At 39.3% G+C, this 14,506-nt stretch overlaps 1 protein-coding gene across 1 annotated transcript in view; it reads right to left on the bottom strand.

The window, feature by feature from the left end:
* Positions 1-14,506, bottom strand: part of Adk (adenosine kinase) — a 393,356-nt gene that overhangs the window by 74,930 nt on the left and 303,920 nt on the right. Inside the window, exon 8 of the mRNA XM_013353958.1 lies at positions 1,001-1,036. Within this exon, the coding sequence (XP_013209412.1) occupies positions 1,001-1,036 (36 nt within the window). The remainder of the gene's footprint in view (positions 1-1,000; positions 1,037-14,506) is intronic.

Here is a 14,506-nt window from a genome sequence, read left to right as displayed (position 1 = left end):
GGTGAAGGTGCTTGCTGCCAAACTGGGTGACCAGAACTGACTCCAGCAAGTTCTTAGAGCTCCACATGTATGCTGTGGCAGGCATGTGTCCTTCTACTAAATACATAAAGATAATTTTTAGAGTTACTATAGTTATATAATATTGCAAGTTGATGTATAAAACAGAACATCTGACATAGTTCTGGCTCAGTATCAGCCATAAAAGACTCATAAGCTCAAGTTAATGATCTGTCAATTAACCTGGGTACATACTGAAGTTAGTGCTTTCTAACAGTCAATTAGAAGATAGATATTATGCAGACAAAAACATGGTCTTGACTGTATCTTGATTTTGCCAACAACCACATGGAGGTTTGAATCTTGACAAGATCATCCTTCTATTAGAAAAACAGAATCAAGATCAGAAAATTAAGGTCAATTATCAACATTTTTTTTTCAGAAAACTAAAACATATTCTACACTATTTTTAAAAAGATGAAAGGGAGTTTCAAAAAGGAAGGATTTAAATTAATCAGTCCCTAACAACTGTTAAGTACAACCTTTGGAAATGAATTTGCATAATGATAATCTACATGTGAGGGGTTGGACTTATTTAAGTGACACTGTAGCTCGCTATTCTGTCTTGTTCCACCACTGCTTCAGCACCGAATCCTCATGAAATGAAACGCAGCTAATGAGCTAGCTTTTTAACTGAACAAACTGACAGGCCCCATATCTGCAGAGGCAGCTTGAAACTGTGCCCAACCTCTTGGCTTCCCAAGAGGCTTTTCAAAATTCAATAAATAACATCTGTAGGCGATGTTGGGTGCAGACCTAGCAGAGTGCGTCATAACACTGTGCTGGCAGAACAAAGAAACCATGACGACTGCCAAGTTTCCATGGCAACTGCAGAGAGGCTCTGAGAGTATAATAGCACATCAATCACTGTCCAAAAGAACTTCATTATCAGCTAGAAAAAACCTTTAGGATCTGTTTAGTGTGCAACTGTGGGTTAACTCACCTCAAAGCCTTGCTCTCTAGCAAAAGTGGCAGCTTCCTGGGGGGAAAAAAAGAACAGTTAATTATAAAGTGTTAGATAATAAAGAAATAATTCATTTTCAAACTCATTCAGTTTTCTTTTTATTCAATTATCTCACTATAGTCACACAGATTAATTTTTATTTTTACTCTAAAAGTATTCCATTTTTGTCTTGGCATGAAAAACAATGGTACACATAATGTCAACACACTTCCCGAGTTGGAATACAGAAGATGCAGTCTGTGTTTTTATAGTAGCTGCACAGTGAGTTCAGGTGTTCTGACCTCAGCAAAGAAAGACAATCGCTTGACACCCAAGGACCATGCTGGTGGTTATATTTCTAATTAAAGCAATACCTCTGAGAAAGCTGTTCTGAAGACAAGAATGCTTGCTCCTAGAAGTACAGATACTGAAAAAATAATTATTTTACAATCTCATGTTGGAATTTATAGAGAGAGGGATCACAAGTGGTTGTTAAAGTCATCAGGTGAAGGTTGACAGGCTCTTCACATGGAATCAAAGCACCACAGATTCCATGCTGACCACAGGGAGTAAAGCATAACTTTATGATGAAAGAGATCAAGTGGTCACCATTTTAACACTGTGATCAATCCGTCTATTAACATCACATGTAGTGAGATCACCAAGCATCCCGTGCTTTCTGTTAGGATGCAGAATGGAGTTCATGTTATCAACCAGGAAGTATTCTGCCCCAAAGATCTTAACACCATTAATCAAAACTTCAGTCCAATAATTTGTACTCACAAGAAAAGGAGAGGAACAAATTAAAGGAGACAGTGAGAAGGACAACAAACAAATCTGTAAGAGGGGACATTTACAGGGCAGCTAGTCTGGTCTCTTTAAAGTTAACCTCAAAGATAAACTGGGGAGGGGAAATGAACCGAACCAATGCGTAGACCTTAACTGGACCTTGTTTATACAAACCAGCTGTGAAAGACACTTGAACAAATGTAATCTGAGAATTAGAAATTATGATATTAGGAATAATCAGTATGATAAGGAAAATGTCTTTAGTTTTAGTGCTGTACATTGAAGTATTTAAGGTTAAAATGCCACAAAATTTGTAACCTAGAATACTTTTGGGGAAAAAAAAAACAAAGGGAAGCAAATTTGATAAAATACTGACAACTGTGTAATCTAGATGTACGTGATACGTGGGCTCAATACTTATAGTCTGTATAGCCCTCAGCCACTGAAACCGCTATGCAGGCAAGACAAGTCACAAACACACACATCCATCCGCCTCTGCCTTCCAAGGGCTGGGATTAAAGGTCCGGGCCACCACACCTGGTTTTTGTTTAAGAGGAAGAGGCTACACTTAAAAAAAAATGTGTTTACAAATTTTCATACACAAAATTCTTCCAGCTTTTCAATATTTTATGAGGACAATTTAGTGAACATAGTGATATTGTCTAGTACTTTTCTACCAGGCTACTGACAGGCGAAACAAAGCAACCCCACCCACCTCCGTGTAATCAAATCCTCACGCTCCTACTGTTTGCTTGTGCACATACTTTAATTTTAGGAACGACAGAAAATGGAGGCAATGCTACTTTCCATTTCTATTTCCCGCTTGAAGTGGAAAAGAATTGCAGACAACTGTCAAGAGTCTCTACATCTTAACTTACATTCCTCCAAAATTATCTTTGCCAAGAGATATTAATAGAAGGATGGGATTTGAGCCCAAGCAGTGAGCAGATCCAACTCAGCTAGAACGACTGCTGCATCAAACCATGTAAGGCAGAAAGCAGTCAGTGCCTTTAAAATAAACGTGGATGGCGCCTCCATATTGAGGGAGATACTAATGAAGAAATAAATACATGCATGTACTTACAATCCACTATACTAAAACAGAGACTTAACAAGCCTATCACTGAGGGCGTGAAAAGGTCAGAATGCATGATTATGGCTGAACAATGAAGTTAACAGGAACTCTTGAGTGTACAACTCCTTAGTTCATCCACTAGAAACACTAGGATGACCAGTGAGCCACGGCGGACATCGACAATGACGACACACACGCACGCATGCAAACCCTTGACTACCCTCCTTTCAAGTCATGAACAATAGAACATTTATACTTCACATAGTTAGAGTTATTTGCTGGCTGAGATATCAAGACAACGGATAAGGATGAAAAGCATCAATGTAGTGTTTTCTAAGCTGTCATAATTAACTAAACGAATTCTTAGATGAATCACACAACTGAGCAGCTCTGCTGAGAACTACTACCATACTTATTATTTTAGTTTTATTTGTTTTATGTATATGCATGTTTGGCCTACATGTAATATGTACCATACGCATGGCTGGTGCCTGTAAAGGCCCAGAAAAGGCATCAGATACCCTGGAACTGGAGTTACCAAGGGTTGTGAGCTACTGTGTAGGTGCTGGGATCCATACCTGAAGCCTTTACAGCAGCACCAAGTATTCTTAACCAGTGAGCCAACTACTCAGCCCCTAAGAACTACTTTTCAAGTCAGCCTGGGCAACAGTGACTTCCAGGACAGAGGGTGGGGCGAGTGAGCTTCAGGGTCATTAAAATCTGTAGAATTAAAACTACACTATAACAGAAAGGTTGAAAGTCCACGAGCAGTTCAACTGAGGGTAGGAGCAGTGCTGGGGATTGAACTCAGGGCCTTAAGTTGCTAGGTAAGGGTCTCATCACCAAGTCAAATCTCAAAACCGTTTTATTATTTGTATGGAACAGGCTCTTGGGAAGCTCAGGCTGGACTTGAACTTTCCAACCCTACTGTCTCTTAGAGCTGAGATTATAGATGTGTCACTATGCCTAGTTACATTGCTTTCTAATGCCAGCTTTGCTCAGATATCAATGAATTAACTGTAACTTGGTATATTACAGAACAATGGCAAGAATAAATAAAACTGTATTTATATAAGTGTATTTTTTCTTTTAGACGGGGCTAACTATGTAACCTAAATTGGCCTGAATCTCTTGATATGTAGTCTAAGCTGGCTTTGAACTGTCTCTCTTCCTGCTTCCATCTCTCAAATGTTAGGATCTTAGGCTTGTGCCACCATGCTTACCTTCAAGTCATTATTTTTAAAGGAAGGCACGCCTTAGGACGTTTTCACATATGTAAACAGTCCCAAGCGCCAACACATTTCTGGCTGAGGAAGGACATACTTAAGAAAAGTCAACTCAATTTTCTATCTTAGTGCCTCTTCTCACAGGTTTGCTGAGGTGTGCCTTATCACCAGAGCGGCTAAAACCTTGTTCTGTGCCTTAAAATCATCTGTCATCTGGCTTCCTCTCACCTTCTTTTCATCTTGGACACCATTAGAGAAGGCAGCTGTCCCACATCACTGTACTTGTCACCACTAACCTCTGATCTGAAGGTGTTTGTAGGTACAATGATGGAACAGAGTTTATTTTCCCCCTTAGCAAAACAAACAAAACAACAGAGGGGAACAGTTTGACCGAGCAAGAATTTTAAGTAGGATTTTCGCTCTCAGATTCACTGCATGAAAGAGCAGAAAGAAAAGGCAGCAGGTCAGAAAACAGGGAAGGAAGAATGAGCATAGATGGTGGGCAGAAAGTAAGGCAAGTTCTGAATATCAGGGGTAATTCCAAGGGAACTGACCGCACTAAACTGAAAAGGACTTGTTAGTGTGCCATTGCAGTGAAAGTGAGAAAAGACAACAAGCAAGTCCCCATCTGTGCTGCCCCAGGGCGCCTCGTACTAATCTAATGAAGCAGTCAGGTTAAAATCCAAGCACAGAGTGGCTGTGACATGTGGAGAACAGCCAGGCTTAGAAGGCAGAAGCAGGGCGGGTCCTAATGCAGGTGGTTATCCGTGATAATCATTATATTTACAGGCTTTCCGTTGTAGATCTGACATAAAAATCACAAAGGAGGAGGGATTAAGGAGATAAACAACCTACACAGGAGGCTTCCCTGCTCCCCCGAGAGTGGAGCTCTTCCATTCGTGCATGGCAAGCAGCACAAGCAAACTAGACAGGCCTGATATTTCTCATCAGCCTGCATTCCACACTGACACTTCCTTCCATCTTGATAACTTTCACTATTACGCCATTTCAGAGGCAGGTAACGTTTTCAGAATCTTTCCATTGTTGAATGTGCTTTAATACAGCATTTTCCCTTTACAATGAATGAAACTCATATGTCTTATGCAATAACTGAGTCATTTTTTTTTCTTCCTGGAATGAGTGCTGTCAATACAATGATACATAATTAAAGTCTTTCTCTTGGTTATACCATGACACTTAGTCATCACAGTAGGCTTGCTGCTTCCCCAGTCAGGCTAAGCTATTACTTAAAAAGTATAATCTTTAGAATATTCAGAAAAGAGAAGGCAAGTAGATGTTTGTGTGCACAAAAGACAACTGTTCCTTTATAATCAACTAATGAGAAAACTTCTTATTTTGTCTCATATACAGAAGTTCTTACTTAAATAAAGGAGAATTAGTAGAATTGATATTTAACTCAAACTACAATGTTTATGCTCATTTCATAATTATTTGTAACTAGTTATTACAGAAATACAATTTCTGAATATTGGTCCTCAATCATTAGAATTTTCCAAACTCAGTTATTAATTACACGAAGGTTTTCTTTTCTCAAGGTTACTTGGGACTTCCTACCTAGATGGGTATGACTATTATCCTGCACTACTATCATCTCATGACTTTGACCCTACTACTTCCTGTGCTGTACTTGAGTTTGAGACAATGAGCCCAGGTTAAAGCTACCATCTACTTGTTACTTCCCCGCAGCTGCATCTGGGACACAAGGGTCCTGGGTATAGGCCTAAACAAAGAGAGGAAGACTCAGGCTAGAACTGCAGACTGCAGCCCACTCATCTGAAACATCCCGCTTTGTTGTTCCAAGTGAGGAGACAGCAGATGATTCAAGGATTTGGTAGTGTGGCTCTAACTGGGAATCTCCATGGTCCTGACCCCAGTCCTAGAGTTCAGAGCACAGCAAGATAACCAGGGGAGAACAGGGCACCAGACCAATGCTTCTTTTCACATTGCCCACCTCGATAGCAGAAAAAATATTTACTCTTAAACATGGCTTTAGACTAAGAGCATCTGCTAGGATAGAGGGCTCCAGCTGTTGCAGACTTAAAACGATGCCATAAAAAAATAACACTCTAAGTCCTAAATAGTGTGAAATGGATGAATCCAAGGCATGATAACATCTCTTATCCATGTTTCTCTCTAACTAGAAACCTAAATGTAAGATTTTCTCTATAGAACAGAAAATTCAGGCCTCTATATATTCTGAGGTATGATGTTCTTTTTGGATGGCTTTCATTGCAGTAACAGCCTACATGGGAAGAGTATAGGGTTTAAAGGAGTTTAGTTTTACAGCTAATTTTCTGTGGTGCAAGTCACAGTGTATTAGTTTCTTTATCTATTAATTAAATTTTGTTATTTGGGGTTAAAACAAATTTTATTTTATGCTAATAAAATGGAAGCATTTCACATAAAACTATAAAGTCATCTTGCCTACTGAATGCAAGTTCTTAGACAGTTTTAAAAGTAGAAGATCCAGAATACACTGACTGGCCCATCTTACCTGAAATATCGTGCCTTGCAGCAGCCTCTACAATGGCCTCGTGATCTCTGACCACAGAGATGGAGGTTTTTGCTCATTTTCTTTAGCCCCTTCTTCTCTCTCTGCCTTACTCTACTAACTCACTAAGTCGCCTTATTTGAAGCACCCTCAAGGAGAGGACAATGGCTCACACGAAGTGAGCATCACAATCTTGACAGCAGACATTTCATCAAGGTGACCATGAACTGGGTTACTCTCTAACTAGTACCATGACAGATCCTTAATCAGAGGTAGCAACTTCAAAGCAGTGTGGTCAGAAGATCAATCACAGGGGAAGAAACTTTAATACATGTTTTAAAAACACTTTTGGATAGCTCACTATGGTTAACCATTTCTTTCTGAGAAATACCCTGTACAAAGAATTGTTTTTTTGAATTTCCATGCCATATGTTATTCTAGGCTATAGGACTCTTACTGAGAATACAGTAAGATGTTTAAGTAGGGTTGGAATATCCAGGTGAGAAAAATATTGAGTTAAAGTCTAATACCACTGTGAAGTCTGCAACAGCTTTGGCAGCCATGTACCTCCAAGTCATACTGAAATTTAATGATAAAGAAATACCTGCTGTTTCCTTATTTTTCATATCACACACGTCAAAATATAAAGACATATTGTTTAAGCTTCTGAATGCTTTCTTATGCTGTTCTTCAGACCATGAACTACCTTTTCTTCATGCCATCTATAAAATCATTTATACATTTTCATATGAGATTGCATTAGTGCTAACACTTCAAAAATTTTATTATTACCAATGAGGAAAAGTTTTAATTTATAAGAAAATGAAGGCTGGAAAACTGTTAAATAATATTTGAGCCTGGGAACTGCTTTTAAAAAGAAATTTCATTCACAAAAATGTATGAACTGGCCTTTCCAAGGAATATAATGTATAACGTTTTGGAGATTTCCAACCTGTACTCTGACATTTATTACCATATGCTTCCTGTCTGCAGAATGCTGAATAGAAATATTATTTAACATTTATTGAGTGCCAGAAACTCTGTGGGCCAATGTATAACTATAAAGACAGACATGGCCTCTGTCCAATAGGTATATAATAAAAATTAGATGTCAGTATATAAATTATGCCTCTACTAATGAAACTAAAAAAATATTTAAGAGACAGAATACAAGCCAAAACCTGGGGTTTAGTTTTTGAGACTTAAAAAAAAAAAAGTGGTTTATTAACTAGCTGATTGCAATGTTTTAGGAGAAAGAATAAGGAGTTTTTACCTTTAGATACATTTAGTGGTGGCAGCTGAAGGAAAAGTAAGGTAAATAGGAGCTTCCCCACAGTTAAAGCTGACTGTCTGGATAAAGCGACTTCTTGAACAATGTAAATTTTACTCAATGTAAGTGGTGGGTGTGCGTATGGTAAATGTGCTTTTTAGTGTGTGTATGTGCGCTTGTGCATGCATGAGTGTGTGGCCAGAGTTTGATGTTGTGTGTCTTTCCTTGATTACTCTCTTGGTGTAGGAACTTATTCTATGTGTTGCTTGTATTGGTTAATGAATAAAGAAATTGCCTTGGCCTGATAGGGCAGAACTTAGGTAGGCGGGGAAGATGAAACTGAGTTCTGGGAGGAAGAAAGCAGAGTCAGAGAGACGCCATGGATCTGCTGGAGACAGACGCTGGGAATTTTACCAGTAAGCCACGGCCACGTGGCTATATATAGTAATAGAAATGGGTTAAATTAAAATAAGAGTTGGCCAATAAGAAGCTAGAGCTAATGGGCCAAGCAGTGTTTTAATTAATACAGTTTCTGTGTGGTTATTTTGGGGCTAAGCTAGCCAGGTAGCTGATGAACAAGCAGCCTGGCTCTCCCTGCAACATTCTTCTGATTAATTTTTTGAGATGTAGGCAGTCTCACACTAAACTTGAAACTCATTGGTTTGGCTAAGATGGGTTCAGTTTCCAGCACCTACAGGGTGGCTCACAACCATCTATAACTCCAATCCTGGGGATATGGACATTCTCTTCTGGCCTCTGCAGGAACTAGGCTCATACATGGTGTTCATACATACATGCAGGCAAACATTCATATGTATATAATAAATATAAACAAATCTTTAAAAAGAATAAGGAGAGGACAGGCTAAGGAAAGTCCTGTGGGAGGATGCGGTGCTTTATTTCATTTGATAGGACAGTGAGGACTTTAGCATAAAGGCTTTCATTTGTTTACTCAACAAATGCCAACCCATTCCTTTGTGTCAATTCCTAAAAAGGAGAGTGACTTTCATTTTATGGACAGAAATGTAAAGATGTGTAGAGATTAAAGTATATCTAAGAACATAGAGCTATTAAGTCTTAAAGATGGCATCTAGCTTTGTGGCTGACACAGTGTGAATACAGGTGATAGGTGTTCGTGATGTATGGGAGTGTGGGCGTGCATGCTGTGGCGCTGCTGTGTGAATGCAGTGTGAATGCAGTGTGAATGCAGGTGACACGTGTTCGTGATGTATGGGAGTGTGGGCGTGCATGCTGTGGCACTTGTGTGTCCGAGCCAGACAGAGCTTCTGAGATAATCTAATGGGTGAAGATGGGACTTTACTGACGTCTGAGAGCTTCCTATTTTTCACCTTTTCCTAGAAAACCTCCTCCTTGGCTTTTCACTGCATATTTTCCTTTCCTTGTTTCTATGCTTTTGTTTAATATCCTAATGAAAGGTAACTCAACCTTTTAATCTTTTCACCATTTCCACTGAGGCATGGATGGGAGGTAGACTTCTCATATCCCTTTTACATCATCACCAGATATCCTGCTGTACTTTCTGAGTCCTTCTGACAAGGTCCAAATTCTGCCACATCTACTCTATCCCTGAAACACCCAAGCTTCCAATCACCCTTGCTCACAACTAGGTCATGTTTATACTTATTCTTGCAAGTATGAGTGCTATAGTCTACCACCTAGTCTCTAGTACTGGTCTCACCCAGGCAGAATGAGTCTTTGTACATAACCATAAGGTTGGCTTTTGCATAAAACTTTCTGGCCAGATTTTTATATGTATGTATGGTATGTACCATGTGCCAGTCAAACTAGAATGCTTGCTCGCCTCTGAACATGCCCCAGGCTTTTTATTTTATTTTTGCCTCCATGCTACCTTGCACATATAGGCACTAAATGAATTAGAATACCTTCAACCACTCTTGTCAGACTCCTACCTATCCCTACAGGGTTAGTTCAGCCATCTTTCTCTTAATGGAGAGCTTTCCTGAATTGTTCATGAGTCGCTTCTTGCAATGTACAAGGATTTGCTAGAGCTGTAAAAGGTTTCTTGAACTGGCAATTACAGAAACTTACTTATTTGTATAGGTAGCTTATCTTTCTTACTGGACTATAAATTCTTCATGTAGAAACTTTTTTCCTGTTTGCATAAAATAGATAATAAACCCGCTAACTTTCAAGGACCCAAATGATAAAGAAAAAGCAAAGAAGAAAATACAAGCCTATAAATTCTGCCCACATGATACTGCCATGATTTCTTGTGCCTCATACTTTATTATTATTACTTTTTAAAGACAGGGTCTCACTATGTAGTTCAGGCTATCCTACAACTGATCTTTATCCTGTCTTTGCCTTCCAAGCCATAGGCTCACAGATTTATTTCTTTCTAAATAAGTAAACAAATCAGTTTCTTGAGAACACATAGTATGAAGCAGGAAATGTGCATCTGAATGAGTTAAGCTGACAAATCTAATGTCATTGCTAAAAAAAGGAAATGGTCACTCAATTTCTGTAACTGTGACTTGGAAACTTGGGGAATTGCTGCACTGTTGTGTTTCATGAGGGTTTTTTTTTTATAAATTTATAAATTCCTGCTATACCTACAGGTCCTGCTCTGGCAAGCCACCACCCTAAAGCATTAAGGTATCTGTTTCCCTTCCAAGTATATAATTGGGGGAATAGATTTTCCCATAAGAATGTTGAACTCTGCATTTTCATTATTATAATTACATTTTCAAGGTTGAATGCAGGCTAGACATTTTTTGGCAGACAGTGAAAACCAAGGAGAACAGCACAGCAGAGTAAGGATAAAGACTTGTTACAGAAGTAGTAAAACGTACCAAATACCTGAGCTATGGTGGTTTTAATGAGCATGCCCCCCAACAGGCTTACCCATTTGAATGCTTAGTCCCTAGCTGGTGGTGAAACTGTTTTGGAAAGATTGGGAGGTGTGGCTTTGTTGGAGGTGTGTCACTGAGGGTGGGCTGTGAGGCTTGAAAAGCACAAGCAAGGCCACACTGTAGTTCTCTCTGCCTCCTTCTCAAGGATAAGATGTAAGCTCTTAACTGCTGCTCCAGCCTGCCTGCCTGCTACCATACTTCCTGCCATTATCATGAATTCACCCTCTCAAACTGTAAGCAAGCCCCTATTAAAGGCCTTCCTTATAATCTGCTTTGGCCATGGTGTCTCTTCACAGCAATAGAACAGTGACTAAGACAAGATTTTATTTTATTTTTTGCAAAGTCACTTTAATTTGTGTATGTGTGCGAGCATGTGTGGAAGCTAGAGGCCAACATCACAGTTCTTCCTTTGCTATACACCTTATTTTTGAGATAGAGTCTTGTAGTGATATTTTGTCTGTTTGTGCCAGAAGATCAGAGTGCAGAGCTAAGCCACTAGAAGCCAGACAGTAGTGGCGCACATCTTTAATCCCAGGACTCGGGAGACAGACAAAGGGATCTCTGTTAGTTCAAGGCCACCCTGGGCTACACGGAATTGATCCAGTATAAAAGAGAAACAGAGCTTACACCACTGAATCCAGCATTTAGGATCACACAGCTTTACCCCCAGCACTAGGGAGGTGGAGACAGGAGTGATATGGCTGGGCAGAGAGAGGAATGTAAGGTGGGAGGAGACAGGAGCTCATGGCAGTCTGAGGTTGCAGAGTAGGCAGTCACACTGAGGACAGGCTCACCCCTTTGCTCTACACATTGGTAGAGGTAAGAACTCTAGTGGCTGGCCACTCTGCTTTTCTGATTTCTCAGCTTTCACCTCCTGATAGCTGACTCTGAGTTTTTATTATTAAGAGCAACTAGAATTTGTGCTACAGAGTCTTCCAATAAACTAGACCCTCAGATTCAGCTGGACTGGCTGGCCAGCAAGCTCCAGGGTCCTCCTTAGGCTGCTTATTCAGCCCTGGCATACTAAGAATTTGCTGTGGTGCTTGGCTTTTTAAATAGGGATTTGATTCAGCTCCTCATGCTGAAGCAGCAAGCACTTGACTGACAGGCATCTTCCTCACACTGTTATGAAGACTGAGCTAATCTATAACTTCTGAAAGACAACCTTGACACTACCTACTGCTAAGAACAGAAGATACCAACTGACATTCCTTATTTCGAAAAGATGGCAAAGAAGAGTCACAACAAAGTAAAGGTATATTATTGAAATGAAAATGACAAAGCAAGGCTAGTAATACAGCTGAGTGGTAAGACACTAGTCTAGAAAATAAGCCAGGGAGGCGAATGAACACCAAGCCTCAAAAGATCTGTCTGTCTAGGGTTTTCAGAAGCATTCTAAATTACCCAGTGTTCCTAAAGAAAACTTCCCGTGCAGTTATGGAGTGAAATATGAGTTCTTGTTAATAGCCCCAAGGCCAAATACATCACTTTTCTAAGATTTAACAAATATGTTATACTTAGAGCCACTGTAGAACATTTGATGTGTTCTCTCAGTCTCTATGTGACACTGTTAGACAGTGTTAGACCTCAGGCATGGGAAGTATTATGTAGAATATCTCTTGGTTATAATGATCAGAGTGGATTATCTTGTTGTTATCTGTGGTCAGAATAAAGGAAAGTAGCAATAACTATCTTCCATCTTTAAGAATTTTTGTAATGGACAAGCATATAAGATACCACATAGTTTTGATTATATGACACTGATAGGTTCCTTTCATTACATAAAAATAAGGCAAAGAAAATAAATATGGAAAGCAGAGTAAGGGTATAGTATTTTGTGATTTAAATTAAAAGGAAAGAACAAAAGGAAGAAATTGACTTTGATCTCAGTCTAAAAGTTCAGAAAAGTTACAAGTGCACTGGAGAAAGAAAGGGGTATCAATGAGTACGACATGTAGCATGTGCGTTCCACATGAAAGGGAAGAGAGAAAACATGACAAACACAAGCCATCTTAAATAATGAAGCACAAAAACACCCAATTTCTGATATAAACAATGAGTTTCAGGTGAAAGTCTCTCCTAACTCTAAAATTCAGTGACCATAAAATAGATTTTTTTAGGAAGGGGCTTTAACAGTTATAGACAGCTAAGGAGGATTCTCTAAGGAAAAGTCCAGAGATTAAGAAAGGACTGGCCTAAATCAATGAGCAGATTTAAACCCTGCCATCTGTGAAAGGTAAAGTAACATTTTAAAAGACGGCAGTAAAAGGCCCATTACTTCTCTCTAGAAATCAAAATACAAGAACCTTTCTCTTCATTCACGGATACTTGAAACAAACTCTTGCCAAGAAAAATAAACTGTAAAGTCTAGATGTTGGAAAATACGAATCATCACTGGTCTTCAAGCCTATGTTTAATAATTAGGTTGCAGTTTCAAATGACGTGCTGATTCCCATGAGGCTTAAAACACAAGTTCAGTAAGAATTTCTAACTTTATAGATGGCACTTAGATTTAGTCAGAAGCACAAACAAGGGCCATGTGGTGGGGGAATGCCTGCAGGTGAAGTCAAGTGCAGGCCAGGACAGGGGGCAGGGACCTGTGGAAGCTCCTCTGTGGCTAAAGGCAGGAGGCGAGTGCTCATAAATGTTATATCATGCATTTCTTATTTGATGGGATTCCCAATTAATGCTACAGTAAAAGATGAGGCACCTGTCATTTAAGAGGCAGAAATTATTTCAGGAGAATGTTGTGCCAGTTCTCAAGGAATTTTAGAACATATCAAACTTGGTACCACACAACTGCAAGTTACAATTTGCCCTTTATTCTACAATCAATTTGGATTTTATTTAACTGTCTTTTAAAAGTTTTATTCCATCTTAATTTTAATCATATCCATTAATCTGAGAACTGCAACTGCAAGTTGGGGTCTTACTGCATACATTGTTATACGACTTAAAGGCCATGATCATGCATTTTTCCTGATGGGAACTCTTTAGAGACCACCAGGATCAAGGGCAGCAATCTGAAACTGTTAAATCTGAATGCTTAATGCTTAAATACTTAGCTGTTAGCGGGACGGTCATGCAAACAGCACTGGACTCTACAGGCAAATGCTGAGGATATGATGCTGCTCCAGGAGCACCAAACAGGCTGTGTTCTAAGACTGTGATTTGGTTCTCCATGTCACACTTATGAAGGCTTTACTTCCAACCACCATGGTCCCAGGGATTTAGAACTACCCTTTAAAGAATTTAGAGTCCCACAGATCAATGTCCATTTTTTCTTCATGTTACTAATACTTAGCTTTTTTTTTTTTTTTCAGGGCTCCTGGGTACAGACAGGGAAAAACAAAATCAAACTTGGGAGAAGTTTATTCAGAAGGGCTGACAGAAAATATCTAAAAAGGGAATTTACTAAAGGGTCCAGCTGTGACCAAGATGCTCTTGTCTTAGGAAGTAGCTGATCCCCTGAATGTCAAGAGCTGATAGGGCCCAACAGTGGAAGCCTTAGTATGGGCAGAACACAGGGGAAAGTGGACAACTATTCACTCAATGCTCTGCATGAGATCCTTGGTGGGGAGAGGGAGAAAGTGCTCTCAAATAGGGCAGTTCCTTAATTAATGTAGGAGAAACAATTTAAGATCATGTTTCGTTTGAGGAAAATAAGATTAAAGTAGCTTTTTAGGACAAATATGGAATTAAGAATATATATTTATTCATACTACATAGAAAGTCAGTCC

This window comes from Microtus ochrogaster, unplaced genomic scaffold (assembly GCF_000317375.1).
Source record: "Microtus ochrogaster isolate Prairie Vole_2 unplaced genomic scaffold, MicOch1.0 UNK21, whole genome shotgun sequence".
Taxonomy (NCBI): Eukaryota; Metazoa; Chordata; class Mammalia; order Rodentia; family Cricetidae; genus Microtus; species Microtus ochrogaster.
Note: the sequence above shows the minus strand (reverse complement) of the source record. Positions and strands in the feature narration are given on the sequence as shown.